Raw genomic sequence first — 19,485 nt, forward strand, 5'->3', positions numbered from 1 at the left:
TTTTTTTTTTTTTTTTTTTGAGACGGCGTCTCACTCTGTTGCCAGGCTGGAGTGCAGCGACGTGATCTTGGCTAACTGCAACCTCCGACTCCCTGGCTCAAGTTATTCTCCTGCCTCAGCCTCCCGAGTAGCTGGGATTACAGGTACTCACCACCACTCCCAGCCAATTTTTGTATTTTTGGTAGAGATGGGGTTTCACCATGTTGGCCAGGATGGTCTCGATCTCCTGACCTCATGATCTGCCCGTCTTGGCCTCCCAAAGTGCTAGGATTACAGGCATGAGCCACTGCACCTGGCCCAGTTACAATTTTTTAAAATATATTTTTAAAGAAAGTTCTTTTAACATTACTGATATAAAGCCCTGGTTCAACCTGACCTCCTGGCATTTTGTGTTTGTCCATCTGAACCAAGTAGCTTTTGAAGATGTCAGTTTTCCTTAGAAATGATTCATTACTAAAGAACATACACTTGTTTTTGTCAGTTTCAATAAAATGAACCGGAATATAAGTTATAGAGGAAAATGTCTTATACAAAAAAGAAAAAAGATAAACATATCGTATTTTTAAAAATGGCTTGTTACTTTTAAATCCCTTAAGGGTAGGGGGAATAATCTTTGTATATATAAATATCTTTGCATCTCAAATGCATAGCATGTTGGCAGGAATGTAATAAGTGCTTAGTAAATATTTGTGGAATTAAAAGCCATTCCTTGCCCACATTCATTGAATGTATCACTGCTTAAATCCCATTGAACTTCTATTAAAAAGAAAAAAAAAAGACCAGGCACAGTGGCTCACTCTATAATCCCAACACTTTTGGGAAGTTGAGGCAGAAGGATTGCTTTTGAGCCCAGGGTCTTGCTATGTTACCCATGCCAATCTGGGCAACATAGCAAGACCCTGTGTCTATAAAATGATACAAAAATTAGCTCTGCCTGTGGACTCATGCCTGCAGTCCCCACTACTTGGGAGGCTGAGGTGGGAGGATCACTTGAGCCCAGGAGTTTGAGACTGCAGTGAGCTATGGTTGCACCACTGCACTCCAGCCTGCACAAAAGAACAAGACCCTGTCTCAAAAAAAAAAAGCAAGAATCTAGTGAATTCTAGTAGTCTTTGTATGTCTGAAAAGTTCTTACATGATAATTTAACTGGGTATAGAATTCTAGGTTGACAGGTTTTTTTTTTTTTTCTCTGCGTGTTGAAGATACCCCATTTTCTTTTGGTGGATAGGATTGTGATGTTAATGAGAAGCCTGATGTTAGTTTGGCTTTTGTTTGTTGGTTGGTTGGTTGTTTTCCTGAGACATGGTCTGGCTCTGTCACCCAGGCTGGAATGCAGTGGCACGATCTTGGCTCACTGCAACTTCTGCCTCCTGGGCTCAAGCCATCCTGCAACCTCAGTCTCTAGAATCGCTGGGACTACAGGGGCGTGCCACCACAGCAAGCTCGTTTTTGTATTTTTTTGTAGAGAAAAGGTTTTGCCACATTGCCCAGGCTGGCCTTGAAATCCTGGGCTTAAACCAATCTGTCCGCCTCAGCCTCCCAAAGTACTGGGATTACAAGTGTGAGCCGCCGTGCCTGGCCTAATTTGTCATTTCTTTGTAGGATGTCTTATCCTCTTTCTCTGGTAGTTTTTAAGATATGCCCTTTATCTGTGATATAACAAAATACAGATTTATTTTCATTTTTCCTACTAGGGATTCTTTCTCCTTTTTCAGTTTGAGGATTCCTTTCTTTTACAGGTCTCTGGCATTATCTCTTCCATTTTCTCCATTCTCTCCTGGCATTTTAGAAACTTTGGTATGTCTTCTGTCTCTTAACTTCCCTATTTTTTTTAGTCTCTGCACTTTATTCTGAGTAATTTTATCCTTCCAATTTATCAACTGCAGTGAGCTGTGATCATGGCACTGCACTCCAGCCTGGGTGACAGAGTGAGACTCTGTCATGTGTTTGTTTATTCATAAATGAATATCTTTTCAGATTGCTTTATTATAGGTAATTCCTCAGATTTCAGTTCTTATACTTGTTACCTATGCTCAACTTCATGATGGTAGGTTTTATATGTTCTTGATAATTTTTGTCTGAACTCCTCCTGTTTTCATTGGAATCAAAAGCATTCTCTGGCTTATGGCAGTCTTCCCATGGTATATTTTTTATTCACCCCTGATTGAGATCTGTGGTTTTCACTAGTTCTGGACAAATTGTTTATGTTCATTTTCAGCTTAGAGTTCCCATACCACCAGGTGGTACAATCACATTCCACCCGTGGCACTGGCTGGGCGTTCCTGTTCGTCGCCAGTGATTCTTTCTATCCAGAGTAAGAAGTGGCCTCTGCTTCTAGCCTGTGTCCTGGGTTTGGCTTTCCTGGCTTTAATTTGCAAATTTGACTCCTCATTCCTGTTTTGTGTTTCTTTGTTGTTTAGTGCAGGGAGTTAAACCGTTTCCATCTCCGCTCTCCACATGAGTGCTGTAGACTATAACTTAAGGACCGACCCTACTAGGGCTGCTGAGCTTCAGCTCCCGCTCACCACTGTGGGACTTCCTTGTTCGGGGCACCTAGACATTCTGCTTTCTTACTTTTGAGCTCCAGTGTAATTTTGTTGTTGTTACTGTTAAATTGTATTTAGTATTTCTCTTTTTGGAATAGGATGAGGACTCTCTACCTATTCATACTGTATCATCCTGTCAGGAAAACTGGGACTATATATAAAGTTTATTTTTCTTGACTCACTGTCAGTAAAATTTGTTAGACAGGCAATTCATGGTCTCTGTAAAAGGATTATGATTCCATCTATAATTCAGCCAACTGTAGTTAGCATCTCAAAATCACTAAATATTCTTGCAACCCAGCAGAGGTTGAAATAAATGTAAGATTTATGGTTTCTTATTTATTTATTACATAAAGATTGCTATTTTTTACATTTATTCATTATATGAAATTAGACAGCTGAAAGACTGCTTAATAATTTTGCAATTATTAAATTAGAAAATTTTAGATATCCCATGTTTATGCCATAGTGTATATAATCATTAATTTTTATCCTTTGGTATAGTAGATATCAACATATGTATCAGTATGCCCAAGTCTTGACAATGGAAATAACATGTTATTGCCAATACTTTTATATCTTAAAGGTATAAAATAATTTTTTCCTGTGTCATTTTCTTAAAGACCTAGGTTAACATCTTCTGATATTGATGTCAGTTGGATAATGTGATTTACTTCATTATAAAGAGTGTGACATTCTCGTTATTTGACCAACTGTGACTATGTTTTCAGACATAGCTTTTGTTTCCTTTTTTTCAGACATATAAAGAAAAGGTGAATGCAAATACATTGCCACACACAAAGAAAGGCCAGCAACCGAGTGAAGGCAGCATTTCACTTCCTCTTTACATTTCACACCCTGTGAGCCAAAAGAAGAAAAAAGTCTACCGTACAAACCAGACCACCTTCATAATTGGAGAAACACCAAAAGGAATCCGCAGGTACATTGTCTCTGACAACACTAGACTTGAAGAATAATTCTGAAAAGAAATGTAGCTCGGTAGTAAAATATACAAATATTTGGATTATAACCATAACTGACATCTGAATATTTCAGAAAAATCTGAATTTCAAAAATAAATTGCAAATGTTTTAGATGTTGTTAGAAGGCTAATCCCTGAATTGATTACCATAAAAAGGGAAATCATGTTATACAAAGAAATGAAATACTTAAGTACATTTTATTCATTCAGTCAATGAATATATTTTGAGCACCTAATATATGCCCAGGCATTGTGCTGAGTCTTGAATATACAGTGTGAAAAAAGGACAGATGTAGAGCCTCCAGTACAGAGGAATGAGGTTGGCGTCAAACCATAAAGTTTTAAAAAGTAAACCTACAAATAATTATAAAATGGTGTGTTATAAGAAAAAAGAGAAAGAGAATAATAGAATGGGGAGGGGACGTGGAACCACCTTTCTTTTGGGAAGTCAGGGAAGACTGTCTACACAGGTAGCGTTTGTGTTAAGAGCTGAGGGATAACCATGCAAAGAACCAGAGTAGGAGCATCTCCAAGGAGGGAAGAGGTTTGGTGTGGTCAAGGAGCTGAGAGAAGACTGGTGACCTTAGTGCAGAATAAACCAAGCAGAGAGTAGCATGAGATGGAGGGTAGAGACGCAGGCGGGGCTGGAGTGTGCCAACCTTTGGAGGCTACAGAAAGACTGGATTTTGTTCCAAGTGCAGTGGAAGACTGTTGAAGAATGGCACGATCTGATGTATCTTTTTGAAAGACGGTTCCAGCTTCCCTGTGGAAGAGGGCAGAATGAACAAGGGTAGATGAGAAGGAACTCAGTGATGGGGGTTTGCACCAGAGTGGTTGCCATGAGGATAGAGCCAAGTGGATGAATTCAATTTGGTGATGGACTGGTTCAGGAAAGAGAGAGAACAAGATTACTTCTTTCTGTCTTGAGCAACAGAGTGGAGGTACTGAATGGGGAAAACCAGAGAGAAACAAGTTCAGAGAGGAAAAAAATCAAGAGTTCCTTTTTGCTCATATGAAATGTGACATTCTGTGGAAAGGTTCAATAGGCAATGTATGTATGAGCTACTTCTGGTTTGGGGGTTAAATTAACGGTTTAAATTTGGGAGTCGTCAGCATAGAGTTTATAAATGGTCTTCAGAACTGTGAGACTATGTGAGCAGCCTAGGAACAGAGCACAGAGAGGAGGAGAGAAGCCCCAGGACACAGACTGGAGGCAGCAGCTCCTCCTGGAGGAGGTGTAAGAGGCACAGTGTCAGGTCCTGAAGTCCAGGAGTAGTGAGAGGGTCTTAAAAGGAAGGAGTTCTTAACTTTATCAAATACCGCTGAGAACCAGAAGCAGATGACGTGGGAAACTGCCCACTGGAGGTAGTAGCAGAGCACTCAGCAGGCACTTCGGCAGGAGCAGCCTGGGAAGCAGTGCGCAGGCCCTGGCGGGAGGTGGCAGGTGCTGCAAGTTCCGATGGAAGCAGTGGGCAGGTGCCTGCTGGTGGGAGGTGGCCGGAGCTATAAGTTTGTAAAAAGTAGCAGCAGCCGGAGGGCATTGTGGGTCTTAGAGTTGAGATAGCAGAACCCGTTGTGTGTTGAGGGAAAAGACTTGTAGGAAAAAAAGAGATCATGTCAGAGAGGTGAAAACAGAAAGAGGGAGGGCCTGGAAGCAGTGGAGGGCGGTACCCAAACCATAGGCCATGGTCTGGCCTTTGAGAGGCGTTGAAAGAGAAGGGACAAACACAGGCACAGATGTGACATTTTCTCAGTGAATTGAGAACCGAAGCCCTAAGTTCAGAAAGAGAAAGATTTAGGGAGAGAGAAGTTAGGAAACAAATCATTTATAAAGTAGGAAAGTAGGCTTAATGGGACTAGAATTTGTGGATGGCGTTAAGTTCCCATTTGAGAATAATTTCAGGAAAATCATCTGTCCAGTTTGCATATTTTATTCAGCAAGCTTCAGTTGCTCTGTTGCAGACACAAGTAGAGAGATGGCTGGGTCTGCCCAGGGGTTAGAATGGAGGGAGAGAGAAGCAAGGAAGCTGTAGAATGTTTGTAAAGGAGTGATTATAAAGTTAAACCTAAGCTGGACAAGGGAGGCTGATGGATCGTGCAAAAGCACAGGAGTCCGTGAATTTGAGGACTTGAGTTACCAGCATATCCCCCGGCATTGCTGTTGTGGGCGATCATCAAGCAGCTGAGCTGGAGCCTGAGATGACTGAGTCAGGGACTGGAGGTTGAGCTGTTGATGGTAATGACAACGGCAGTTTATAAACTTGGGAGTAGGGGCCAACATGGAGTTGAGATGAGTTTGGAGGTGAGCTAAAAAAGTGGTGGGCCAGGCATTGATTGGGCGGGACATCCATATGGATATTGATGTTATCAAGAATGATGGCAAGAGATGGGGTGGGAAGCAAGATTAATCCAGAATCTTGAGAGTTTAGCTGCTAGCAGGAAGCAACGAAGGGGTCACTTAAGATTAAGGAGAGAACAGTTTAGCTGGATGGCATAAATGTTAAAGAGGGGAAGGAGTTTTCTAAGAAAAGAATGGTCTGGAAGCAGCAGTGTCTAGAAGCACTAACCCTGAGGTTGGAGAGCCATGAGATGCAAGAGCCTTGCCTTGCAAGGGCTGCATGGGAAGAGGCAGTATCATCAGAGCACAGGACCATTCAGCATAGAAGACTTGGGGGACTGTTGGTTCCGGGGGCACCGAGGGATGGCTTGGAAGGGTGAGGGATTGGATTAGATCAAGATGTACAGTAGGAAGAGATGAGAGGCCAGTGGTGATGGATGACGGCAGTGAACAGGCATGGGAGGCGTGGTCGGACTGGCCCTGCTGGCTTCTGGGGGCAGTGGGAAATGTCTCTGGCTCTGTGGGTTCAAAATACTTCCTGCAGGGGTTTGGCGACTCCCAGGCAGCTAGTTCCTCAGCTGCCCGGGGAAGAGCTTGTCCCCTAGCTCTTTGGAGTGCTAGCGTGGCTTGTTGGAGTATGGCTCTCAGCTGTCTGTAGTTGCACAGAAAGGTGAACACCTCCCACACTGCCACACAGCGTACCTCCCCACAGACAGACCAGCAACAAGGATTTTTGCGGAGTGTGCCTTTTCACTTTGGGCAAATATTTTGCCAGGAAGCTGACCATATACCTTTTTCCCCCCAAGTTTGCATGCATTCTCTGTTCTCGATTGCCTCCAAGAGCCATGTTAGGACACTGGTTTGTTCTGTTCCGGGCTTCAACGTAGCTGCAACTTTAATCTCTTCCCTAGATATATTGTATGCTGTTTATAGTCCTCCTTCATCTTCTTTGCTCATCAGTGCCTTCTTAAGAAGTGGTTTGGAAACTGCCTCTTCAACATCATGATGAGTAAGTTTGGAGGGGACTCCTTTGTTGACTGGCAGTCTCTGAAGGAAGTATCTAGCTTTCTTTTCCATGCATTTGCAACCTTACAGAGAGCAGGGAACTTTGCAGGTGCGAATTCTTTGTGCCCTCTGAGTCAGAAGACTAAGAAATGGAAAGAGTTCTTCCTCATGTTTCTCAGTGAGTCGCCCTTCAATGCTCATGAATTTCATTATGTCACCACCTGCACCAGGGAGCAGTGAGGCATGACTGAATCCTTCCTCAGTGAAACTTCACATTGTGACATATGAGGCCATTTCAGAAAAGGTTGCGATGAGCTTACACTGACTTATGAAGGCTCAGTCAGTGACCCCAAGGTTAGGGTTGGCACCAGGTTGAAAGAGTGATCATGTCAGCTTGATGTCAGGGCCCGTGCTAGCTAGTCATGCTGCGGCTTCGTTGAAGTCACTGCTGGGTTGAGTTCGACGGAGGTTGTGGTGCCTCCTGGCTTGGCGGCTGAGAGGAGGGCACTGAGTCTTGCTTATCTGCTGCATCGGGTTACAGCTGGGCTTGCACACAGCATGATAGATGAGCAAGAAGGCAGCCTTCACAACCTTGCACTTGGTGGTAAATTACCCATGGTTTTCCAGTCAGGCATGCACCATGGTGCTATTTTTATTTTGCCTTTCTCTCCAGCAATTGATCTGTCCGGCCTGATGAAATCCTTCAGCTCCAGCACCAGATCAAACGTTGTAATCAGCGTTGTGAAAGTGACTAATACAGCACCTGCTGTGTGGGGAGTTTGCTTTTGGAATGGACACGATGCCGTACGGCATGCTGCATACGCGTCTTGAGCTGTGGGCAGAGCAATGACAGACTCGTCAGCTTCGTTGAGTTCTAGTGGCACGTTCAAGTGTTTCAGTCACTACGTGCCTTATTGGCTTTGGTTACCAATTAGGGATGTAGAATTAAAACCGTCCAACCATGTACATTTTACCACCCTCTTTTCCATTAACTGTCCTAGTCAATAGAATCAAGACTGCACCTTCCTGCACTGCAGTCACATGATCATCTGAACAAAGTGTTCAGTCCTACCTCTCCTTCCGGAAGCTTAGGCAGACAGAAGATGAGTTCAGCTGTGTTCCACCTCCCTTCCTCCAGAAAGGGAGGATTTTGAATTGTATCCGTGATACATAACTGCTTTTGATACATTTGCTGAAAGAGACATATCTTTGGTTTCTTTTTTCCCCCTTTCACTAAATGGGTTATGGAAGTCTACTCTAGTTAACTAATTTTTCTTCACAAAGTGGCTGGCTTATGCCACCTGGTTGTACCCTGCAGTTCCTTACATTCTTAGAGAAAATTCTGAAGGTCCAGAGTTAGGAAAGCCAGTTAGAAGGCAAAAATAAAATGAATGGTAATTATAGCTTATCCTGGCCGGGCGCGGTGGCTCAAGCCTGTAATCCCAGCACTTTGGGAGGCCGAGATGGGCGGATCACGAGGTCAGGAGATCGAGACCATCCTGGCTAACCCGGTGAAACCCCGTCTCTACTAAAAAATATGAAAAACTAGCAGGGCGAGGTGGCAGGCGCCTGTAGTCCCAGCTACTCGGGAGACTGAGGCAGGAGAATGATGTAAACCCAGGAGGCGGAGCTTGCAGTGAGCTGAGATCCAGTCACTGCACTCCAGCCTGGGCGACTGAGCGAGACTCCATCTCAAAAAAAGAAAAAGAAGTACTGAATTATAGCTTATCCTGTAAGCAACAACCGTGTGGCATAGTGTACTTGCAGACTACTCAGAGAAAACGAGGTTAGAAGCCGCTGTCCTCCCAGAGGCGACAGCTCACAGGGTCGCTGCTGACGTCGCGGTTTCAGCACAGCGGAGGTGAAGTTACTTTGGCAGTTGCTGAGACACCACCAAGCCTTAGATAAATAAAAGGCGTCAGCTTGTAACCTTGCCAATCGCTTAATCTTTACAAGCACAAATATTTATTAGAAGGGCCATGAAAATGGATTTGAAGATGATTAATAAACAGAATAATCTCTCATTATTTCATGTGAAGTGAAAACTGGAACCTCTTAAGAATATGCTTGTTACTTTCCAACAAGAACATTGGCAATTTCCAGGACAGAAATTTGGAGTCATGTATATGTGTTATTAAATATTCTGTTGGAGATGAAAGTGGCTGTTGATAAAGCATGGATAGTGTCTGGATTTGGGGAAGTTAACAAGATAGTGTAGTGAGGACTAGAAGCCATGGGCCCATCTGAAGCCACAAACGAAAGTTGTGAGTGTGCTTTATGGTCTACCACTAACAGCAAAGGAAACACAAACTATATAACCTGGTCTGCGTGGCAAAAATAAAAGTGGCATTGAAGCTCCTACTTACATACATTAAAAGTAATTTTTTTTATGCTAAGGATTCTCTGTTGTGCATAAGATAAAATTCAAACTTCTGAACTTGGCCTACAGACCCCCTATGATTTTTAGCCTCTTCCTTGCAGTTTCTCCTGCCACTCTTTGAACCAGGTCATCTTGGACCTGAGACTGTACATGCGCCCTCTCCCCCGGGAGACTTCTCACTCATCATTACCTGACCGACTTACCAGGAAGAGATGCCTTTTCTACCCACCTTGCCTACCACCAGTCACTGACCTAGGTTCCCTTTCTATGAATGCCAGTAGCGGCCCATATTTACCTCATGGTAAATTCACATTATGGGTTTATCACTCTAGTCTAGTTTGATTTTCATGCATTCGTCTACCCCAAGTAAACTGTAAACTCCTTGAAGATAGAAACCAGAGTCTTATTTGCTGTTATATAGTTCCTGCTATAGTGCTTAGCACATAACAGACTCTATACATATTTGTTGAGTGAATAAAGGAATGTTTTAAGGAACTATGGTATAAAATATAATTTCTAAAACTTTAGGACTTTGAATCATGGGCTGCTCCACTCACTCTCTATGACTTTTGTTCAAAGGAGTATTTATTAACATTGAGCTGTTCTATCTCTTGGCCCAAACTCTTCATCAGCAAAGCAATACCCACTGTCTTAGTCTGCTTGGATTGTAATAACAAAATACTATAGACTGGGTGGCTCAAACAGCAGAAATTCATTTCCACAGTTCTGGAGGCTGGATGGCCAACAATAAGAAGTTAGCTGCTTCAGTTTCTGGTGAGGGCCCTCTTCCTGGCTGGCAGGTGGCCACCATCTCCCTGTGTCCTCACATGGCAGAGAGGAAGAGGCAGAAGAGAAAGAAACTGTGTGGGTTCTCTGGCATCTCTTCTAAGGACACTAATCCTGTTGGATCAGGGTCCCACCCTTATGACCTCATTTAACCTTAATTACCTTCTAAAGGCACCAACTCCAAATACTGTTACGTCCTGGGTTAGGGGGCTTCAGCAGGATTTGGAGGAGGGGCACAGTTCAGTCCATAGCACCCTCGTTTAGGGGAAGGAGCAGGGCTCAATGCCCAGGTCCCTAAGTCTTTCTGCCTCTATCTTACCAAGGTTCTTGAAGGTCCATTTCCTCATACATGTATACAACCGCTTTTATTAGTATCTTATACTAAGAATACAACACACTTCTTCTAATAGCATCTCACTTCTTAGCTTAGGTGTCCATACCAGCTGGGGAAAAAATAATCTGGGTTTATCAGTTTAGAACTTTCCTTTGGGCTCATCAAAAAGTCTTATGCGATTTCTATATTGTATTTGTAGAAGAAGGGGAAGAGGAGAGGGAAGGGAAAAAAACAAATGTCTGTCTTAATTTTTCAGAATTTGCTCTTTTCGTTAAGATTCTTCTTTGACAACTTTATTTCATGGGACTTGAATACAATATGGATTTTCAAGTACAGATTCTGTAAATCATGATCCTCATGTCAGTCATAAATCACTGGCTCACTGGAGGAGTAGCATGCTGGGCCTCCATAATTCCCCGGAAATACCTAATATAATAGCATAAATCAAAATAACTTACAAAGTGGTGATTTTGTGAGCTAAAATACTTTTCTCAGTAGCATCAGAGAAGAGGCCTCATTCTACTAGGATAAAATGCATTTTCATTATGGAATTCAGCAGACATGCTAAAGGAACAAGATTACCTTCCTTGGCCTCTACATTTCCTGTCACTGGTGATGAGTTATTTCAAAATAAAATGTAATGAAAATAACCACTCGTTTTGTTCATTTAATCTTTAGAAAACAATTTGAAGAAATGGCCTCTTATTTTAACTCGTCTTCTGTAAACGAATTTGCTGAACATATAACCAGTGCCACATCAGAAGAACGACAGAAAATGCTAAGAGACTTTTATGCTTCTCAATATCCAGAGGTAAAAGAACTTTTTGTGGATTCTGCATCAGAATTCAACACTTCTTCCTTTGAGAAAGGAGAGTGCACCAGGAAGAAATCTGAAAAAAGAGACTCTCTTATAAAAGCAAGGCTGTCAGATTCTGAAACCTTGTCATTTAAAGATCCTACCAACAAAATTTCTCAAGTTTGCAGCCTAAAAACATATAAAAGAAAATCAATTAAGTTTCAAAATCTTAGTTCCTGTAGAGAAGAGGTGTATTCTAATGATGCAGAAACTAAGAAATCACCTGTTAGTTCTACTCAAAAGATTGACAGTGGGAAAAATAGCCAAGCATCCAAAGATACTGTGACATCCCGTTCTCAGAACAGTGAGTCTGAAACACATGAGAGAAGGTTAGAAAATACCATGAAAGATAAACAGGACCTCACAAGAATGGGCATTTCAAGAAAAGAACCCCTTCTGAAACTGGAAAACAAAAAGATAGAAAATCCAGTGCTGGAAAATTCTTCTGTGATAAGCTTACTTGGTGATACCTCTATTCTTGACGACCTTTTTAGAAGTCATGGGAACAGTCCCACACAACTGCCAAAGCAAGTTCTTTCAGGGCCCGTGGAAAAAGCAAAACAGAGACCAAAAGATTTCTGGGACATTTTGAATGAGCAGAACGATGAGAGTCTTAACAAACTCACAGACTTGGCAGTAATAGAGACTCTGTGTGAAAAGGCACCTCTAGCAGCACCCTCCAAAAGGAGAGAAGAGCCAGCAACTCCTCTTTGGAAATCAAATGAGAAATTTTTATGGAAGAAATTTAACTCAAGTAGTACAGATGAAAACACAACCAATACACAGAGTACTACATAAGTATGTAAATGAATTACTGCACCAGTGAACTGCTGCCATTACTGTTTACGGCACTGGATTCCACACTGATTCTATTATCTTGAACACAGTTGTTGACATACCTTTTTATTAAATTATTGCTTTAGGATTTTTTAAAGTCTGAAGTATTATCATGGATGTGTTTTTCTTGATATTTGATTTGATCTTTCAAGAATATGATTGTATTTGTAGTATAAACCTCTGTTATGAATTAGAAAAGATTCTAGGTTTGTTAGTAGGAGACCTGGGACTTCTTTCTTACTGTATTACATAATGATGTGACACTGCCCTGGTGAGCATTGTTTCCCAGTATGAAAGATGAAAGGTCTGAACCAAAACAGCGTGAGTGTCCTTCCAGTTTAAAAAAGCTTTGCTTTGCTCTCCTGATGGCTCATAGGCTGAATCATGTCCGCCCCTCAAATCAGGTGTACACCAATGTGTTTCTTTTTTACTAGCACTTGGGAAAGTTATTAAGTATTCTCTTTTTCCCTGGGTATCATGTTCTATTATTATTTTAGAAAAAAGTCATAACTAGTACTGAATATATGGTATATATGATATTAAAATGGTAATTAAAAGGTTAATGTTACTCACTTCGCTATGTGAGCTGTGATTACTACCATTAGCCACAGACACCAGTGCCTCAACTTTTTATGTACCTATTGTGATTTAATCAATGTAAATAAAGGTTTGTATAGTATTTTTGAAGTTAAGTATGAAGAAATGAGTCAACTTTTTATTTTGTTAGAAACGATTACATTTTGAGAGTAATTTATATGGTTTACAACAAAATGAATGCGCTCGTTGTTGAATTCATATGTATTTAGAAGCCTTTACTCAGCCCCTGTGTTCTGTGCTAGGGCTTGAGCTGTACAGGTAAGGCAGAGCTACAGGTGAACGAAAGGAAATCATGTGGTGAAAAATCATGGTGGAAAGCCCCTGGTATCTCGTGTGCACGCTGTAGGCAGGACCTGAACTGCCTCCACTGCAGGTTCAGATGCACCGCTGCAGCTGTCCTTCAGTCAGTTCACAGGGCTGCGAGAGGAGGACACATCCATCCAGAAAACGACCTGAGCCGGGAACTGGCTGTGCTAGAGAGCACTGCTACTGAGTTGAGAGAGAGGGCTTCCGTGTACCCAGGATGTGGAGTCATTGCTCAGAAGTGAACAAAAAATCAAAAACCAAAGTCTTCTCAAGGGACTGATCGGCCAAGTGTGCTCTTTAGAGCAATGTTCCCTTAAAGCCCTGAAAACACCTCTTCAAGGAAATAAACAACATCTGCAAATGGTACAGCTGCCCCTAAGTATTCAAGGCAAAGAAGCCTAAGTTTGCAGAGATGATGATGAACTTTTCATTCGTCCACAGAAAATGAGAACGCCACAGGAAATACACGGTTATTTTCTAATTAAAGTTCAGTGTGTACACTTTTTAAATTCTGAAGTTATCCTTCCTTTATGATATCAAAATAACCCTCTTTTGTGAAATGATGGTAGGTCATAGCTTTCAGTCTTTTTCATTGTCCCAGCCAAGACTAAAAGTTGGCAGTCATGTCGGTCCCAGAAGTTTTATTTGACACTTACTGGTCTATAAAATCCAAAGGAATGGGGATCACTGCCCGCCTTAACGGTTTTTTATTTTTTGTGTTTTTGGCACGTGGAAGATTTTTATGTCACAAATCCAGCTAACAGTGGGTCTAGGATCCAGGCCTCACCAAGGATGTTGCTGAACCTGCCAGCCCCAGTGACAGGCCCGCACCTTCAGAGAGCAAGAGTGCCCATCACTGGGCTCAGTGCAGACTTGTTTCTGGTTTCACCTCCACCAGAGACTGCAAACCATCTTCCTTCTGCCCACTGCTTCCGGGAAGCTTTACTGGGATGGTTCATAAGCCACCTTGCTGTGGGTGATGCCCCTGTACACTGTGGCGTGTACGGCTGGCTCCACTTGGTGTGTGTTGCAGGCGGGAAGAACATCTCGCTTTTGCTTGGCTAAAGGGCCACCCCAGGAGAGCTGTTTTGCGTTGTAGGGTCTTGCAGGGTTTCGCTAGGAAAACGGTGCCTCTGGTAGTTACTCTCTGCCCCTAGGAGGAAAGACAGATTGGCCCTTCCTTCCCAAGTCCCAGGCTGTGCGGTTCCCAGCCCCAAGGTAGCAAGTCAGCACCTCCGGAGAGGCTTTTAAGCATGCAGATGTCCAGGGTCCTCGTCAAGAGACTGTAAATCAAGGGGTCTAGGGCTCAGCACAGGCACCCTTTTTGTTTTTGCGCTTTCACAGGAATTCTGATGTGCCAGTGATTGTCTGAGGTTTGTCCCTGGGCAGGACTCACCTGCCTGACCTTCTGTCTCCCGGGACGCAGTATTTCCAGAGAGGTGCTTCAGTTGCCCCACCACGACTTCCAGCGCCCTCCTTGTCCACATACAGCTGAGCTCATGATGGAGCACACCGTGTGCTTCGTGGTGTTACATTCGTATCAAAATGTCCACACACCTGAACATCTGTGTTCACAGTGGCATTATTCACAATAGCTAAAACGTGAAGAAAGCATTCCAGTGCCTATCAGTGAATAAGCAGAATGTTATACACACACGGGAATATTATTCAGCCTTGAAAGGAAATTCAGACACATGCTACAACATAGATGAATCTTGAGGATGGTGTGCAAAGAGAAATAAACCAGACACAGAAGGACAAATACTGTATGATTCCACTTAGATGAAGTACCTAGATTAGTCAGATTCTTAGAGACAAAGTAGAACGGTGGTTGCCAGACACTGGAGGGAGGGGAGAAGGGAGTTATTAATGGGTATAGAGTTTGTGTTTTACTGGATGGAAAGTGGCCTGAAGATGGATGGTCTTGATGGTTGCACAGCAATGTGAATTTAATGACACTGAAGTATACACTTAAAAGTCATTAAAATGCTAAATTTTATATGTATTTTACCACAATTTTTAAAATGGAAAAAACGTATGACCAAAAGCAACACCTCTTCAAAATGTGTTATATGCCAAATTTTGACATATGTGAGATCGCTGACTATATTTTACTTATAAATTTGAAATTAATATGGTTTTTACATTGACACTCCATATAAGCCATTATTTTGAAAAAACATTTTCCTTATTAAAAGATTGGGAAAAAATGCACACACAGCATAGTTTTTCTTTTTTTGTAAGACAGGGTTTCACTCTGTCACCTAGGCTGGAGTGCAGTGGCGCAATCATAGTTCACTGCAGCCTGGACCTCCCGGGCTCAAGGGTTCCTCCCACCTCAGCCTCCCAAGTAGCTGGGATCACAGACGTGCACCACCCTGCCCGGCTAATTTTTGCATTTTTTTGTAGAGACAGGGTTTCGCCACGTTGCCTAGGCTGGTCTCGAACTTCCGGGCTCAAGCAATCTGCCTGCCTTTGCCTGCATTGTTTTTCTATTATACTTAATGTATTTTGTTTGCTTTGCCGCAGGTTAAACTATGATGGTTATATTTATTGCCTAAGTTTCCATTAAGACCAGTCTTAATCATACCAATATGATACCTGTCATGGACAGAGATAATACTCATCTGATATTCTTGGTTTTTTACTGCTCTGTTTTGTAGATAAGAATCAAGAATGCTGCTTTCTACAGATACCTTTTTTGTTAGCTAAATAGGCCTCACAGTCTCATTGAAAGAAATAACTAAAACTCACTTTATATTGTTTCAGTTTATCTGGCAGGGGGGAAAATGCATGCAGCTCTGAATTTCTAATACGTCTCTAAGGAAACTCCAGTGAGTTGTCTTGTCAGACTAAAATATCAATTATTGACCTCCGTACTTTTGGATTTTCTTAATTTTTTGTAAAGTGGGACATGTTTCTGAACTGAAAGAAACTTCAAAAGAAGCCTCGTAATAGCTAATTCATATTTTTTCTTCTCTGCTAAAACTATTATAAAAGCATTAATAGGAACAAAACAATTATTTTTCAAAATATAAATGCCAGAATGCACCATATGAGAACCCCCGACCCCCTCTGCTTGCCTCCCAGCATCCTCATTGTGCTCCAATGTTCAGCTTTCTCTTCCTCTCCGTCCACCACTCACTGCCCTCTCTTCCCATTGCCATTACCTAAGTGGCCTTCCTTCACCTATGCCTGGCAAAGCCCCAGGTTCCTTCCATGTCACGCCTGACTCTGGAATTGACACCTCCCTCTCTCAGCTTCGTGCTCACCATGGAGCCTCAATGACCTGCCCACCATTCCCTCAGGCAGCACTCCCACTGCCCCAAGACGCCATCACACCTTCACCCTGCTGGGACCTCCTAGCTCCCTCAGCTTCCCCTACTCCACACGGTGGGTGTTTCAGTCCGTTCTCACGCTGCTATGAAGAAATACCCGAGAAATACCGGGGTTAATTTATAAAGCAGTTTAACTGGCTCACAGTTCCGCATAGCTGGGGAGGCCTCAGGAAGCTTACAATCACGGAGGCAGTTCGCCTGAAGGGGGAAGAAGGGCACCTTCCTCACAGGGTGGCAGGAGAGAGAGGAAGGGGGTGGGGAAAGCCCCTTATAAAACCAACAGATCGGCTCACGCCTGTAATCCCAGCATTTTGGGAGGCCGGGGCAGGCAGATCACAAGGTCAGGAGTTTGAGACCAGCCTAACCAACATGGTGAAACCCCGTCTTTACTAAAAATACAAGAAAAAAAAAATAGCCGGATGTGATGGCGCGCGCCTGTAGTTCCAGCTACTCGGGAGGCTGAGGCAGAGGTTGTAGTGAGCCGAGATCGCGCCACCGCACTCCAGCCTGAGTGACAGATACTCTGTCAAAAAAAAAAAAAAAAAAAAAAATTCTCGTGAAAACTCACTGTCACGAGACCAGCGTTCGGGGAAACCACCTGCATGATTCAATTACCTCCACCTTGTCCCGCCCGTGGCACGTGGGGATTATTAAAATTCAAGGTGAGATTTGGTGGGGACACAGCCAAACCGTATCAGGGGCACAGGCCTTCAGCAGGTGGATAAGATGGGAGGAATTCTGAAATACACAGCCAGGATGCTGCAGAGGCCAAATCATCAGGCAGGTCATCCCCAGGACAGCAGTTAATTCACTGACATGCCAGCAAAGGGCAAACCCAACTGGCGCCGCGAAGCCCAGGTAGGGGCGCCGCTCACCTCCTAAAATGCTCTCAAAGACCCCTTAGGGCACCGCCAAATGCTGGGACGTGTTGGGGTGGACAAGCAGGTCTCAGGAAGCTTAGAAGGTCCCCTAGGTGGGCGCCGAGGGACAAGACCCACGGAGGAAGGCAGCCGCGGATGATGGAATGCCCCCCTCAATGGCTTCCGCAGCTCGAAAGGAGAAACACGCTTGGCGCTGGAGTCCTCAGAGGAGGCCACTTCCAAACCGTGGGGCTGGGGAGTGGCCGGGCCTAAACGAAGGGAAAGGCAGAACGCCCCGCCTCCAGTCTCCCGTGGCCGTGAAAACCCCGGAGCAGCAGGCGCGTGGGCCATTGGGTGCGCAGGTCCCTGGTGTGGCTTGGCCAGGCGGGAAGCGTCCGACAGTTCCCCCGCCGTCCAGGACGCGCGGGCCGGGAGCGGGGAGCGGGAGAGGGCGGAGGGGCGGCGCGCCGGCCCCGTCGGGCTGTGGGACCGAAAGTCCTGCGTGTCCGGGGCTGGCAGCGCAGCCGCGCGAACCCAGCCCCGGGGGCACCGCCTGCGGGCACAGGAGCCGTTCGGCTTTCCCCCCCGCCCCCGTTCGCGGACAAGTGTGGGGCTGCGGCCGGGCAGAGGCGGCCTCGCCTGGGTCCGCGCGTTCCCGAAGCCCCCGCGGCGGGGCCCACAACGCGCGCCGGGAGCCGCCCCGAGCCGTCCGCTCCTCCGACTCAGGCTGCTTGTCCCTGTGCGGGAAAGAGAAAGCGAACGAACTAGCGGATGGCTTGGCCGGCTGGAAACGGGCAGCGAGGTCCAGCTGGAGGGCACGAGTTCTCCGGAGCCGCACACCTCGGGGAAGCTCAGTCCCCCCGTGGCAGGAGCGAGGGGCGGTCCCGGGGGCTGTTCCCGCGGGGAGTGGAGGGGAGGGGAGGGCGGCGCGACCCTCTGCGGGGTCCCCTCCATCTCCAGACCCCGCGGCCTGCGGGCCACGGGGCACATTCTCGGATAGCGACGGGCGGGAAGGGCACCCGGGCTGGCGACGGGCCGGGTGGAGGGGAATTCGGTTAGCGGGGACGATGGGCCGAGTGCCTCCTGTGCCCCCGCGCGAAGGCGAGGCCAGTGGGGCGAGGCCGCCGGGGGCCCAGGCACCTGCAGCCGGGAGGGTCCGCTCCCTTCCCCTCCCTGGACGGCGGCCTGCGGGAAAGCAGCCTCCACTGGGTCCCGCGCGGCGCGCCGAGGTCGTGGAAGGCCGAGGGCGGGAGGGCGGAGGCGCCGGCAGGGTCGGCGGGACTGGGGCCCGGACGGAGGACAGGGGCGAGGAGGAGGCAGGAAGGACGCCGGGTACTGCGGGGCGCCTGGGGGTTCCGAGCGCAGCGGCTGCGGAGCCGACCCGTCCAGTGGGAATCCCGGCCCCGGCGCGCCCACGCCGCTCCTCCAGGCCGAACCCCTGCGGCCCCGAGCCCCCGGCCTCACGCCCCCAGCCACCCCCCACTCCCACCCCGCAGGTCGGCCCCGCAGCTGCCTTCCCTTCCTCCACCTCCCTCCCGCCTCCGAAGCCGGCGCCCCCGGCCAAGTGGCCGCTCTCAACCTGTTACCAAGTCCTAGAGAGAACTTCTCCAAAATATGTCCTGGATCCCCCTGCCAAGGGCCCTGTCCCGCCCCTCCAGCTCCCATCTGGATGCCTGCAGACCTCTCCCTGGCTTCCGAGGCTCTGGCCTCCTCCCTCCCTAATCCATTTTCCACACCGCTTCCCCGGGAGCCCGTTAAAGCACACCGGGACCGCGGCGGGGGCAAGCCCCCTTATCTCCACATAGCAGGCCAAGGGGGACTGGGTAAGGAATAAAGGCTGCAGGGGACATCGGCTAGCAGGTGTGAAGCCCTTACTGTGCGTCATTTGTTAAACACTTCCAGTGGATTTTCTCGTTTAATCTGTCCAACAATGCTTCTGGGCCGGTATTCGTATTGTTTTACAGAGGGAGAAACTGAGGCACAGACCGGAACTCGGCTTGTAAGCAACGGAGTAATCCAAAGCCAGTCAGCCCCACGCCGAGTTTATTCACCCTGGCAGGGGTTTCCACGGGAACCATGACCCTTCCTAACTGGGGTGGAAGGACCCGCAGCGCCAGCGGGGTCCGGGCCAGACAGCAGCGAGCGTCTGTTAACAGCGATGCTGGGTGGGTCAGGCCGTGGGGCTCAGGTTCAGTGTGATCTGGAATGCCTCCGAGGCCCCCTCGCTCATCCACCTGCCTTTAGTGGATGGGTGGTCTGAGTTTCTGGAGATGGACAAGATGAAGCAGTCTCTACACTTGGCTCTTCAGCCCGGGCGCC

At 46.0% G+C, this 19,485-nt stretch overlaps 2 protein-coding genes across 10 annotated transcripts in view; one reads left to right on the top strand and one right to left on the bottom strand.

Moving 5' to 3' along the window:
* ERCC6L2 (ERCC excision repair 6 like 2) overlaps positions 1-19,485 on the top strand; it is a 175,716-nt gene that overhangs the window by 119,649 nt on the left and 36,582 nt on the right. For 4 of the 9 annotated variants that reach the window (XR_012094714.1, XM_037998707.2, XM_037998708.2 and 1 more), the window contains exon 19: positions 3,306-3,487. Coding sequence is in view for 8 of the 9 variants with exons in the window: in XM_037998707.2 (XP_037854635.2) it covers positions 3,306-3,487 (182 nt within the window). In the remaining variant the exon portion in view is untranslated. The other 5 variants (XM_037998703.2, XM_007969902.3, XM_037998704.2 and 2 more) reach the window with 3 other exon arrangements.
* LOC140713012 (uncharacterized) lies at positions 14,489-18,156 on the bottom strand. Its single transcript, XM_073022153.1, has 2 exons — positions 17,182-18,156; positions 14,489-14,591 (listed from the first exon to the last, which is right to left on the bottom strand). Exon 1 carries the CDS (start codon positions 18,154-18,156, stop codon positions 17,185-17,187), a length of 972 nt encoding a protein of 323 aa, XP_072878254.1. The 3' UTR covers positions 14,489-14,591; positions 17,182-17,184.

Source organism: Chlorocebus sabaeus, chromosome 12, assembly GCF_047675955.1.
Source record: "Chlorocebus sabaeus isolate Y175 chromosome 12, mChlSab1.0.hap1, whole genome shotgun sequence".
Classification (NCBI taxonomy): Eukaryota; Metazoa; Chordata; class Mammalia; order Primates; family Cercopithecidae; genus Chlorocebus; species Chlorocebus sabaeus.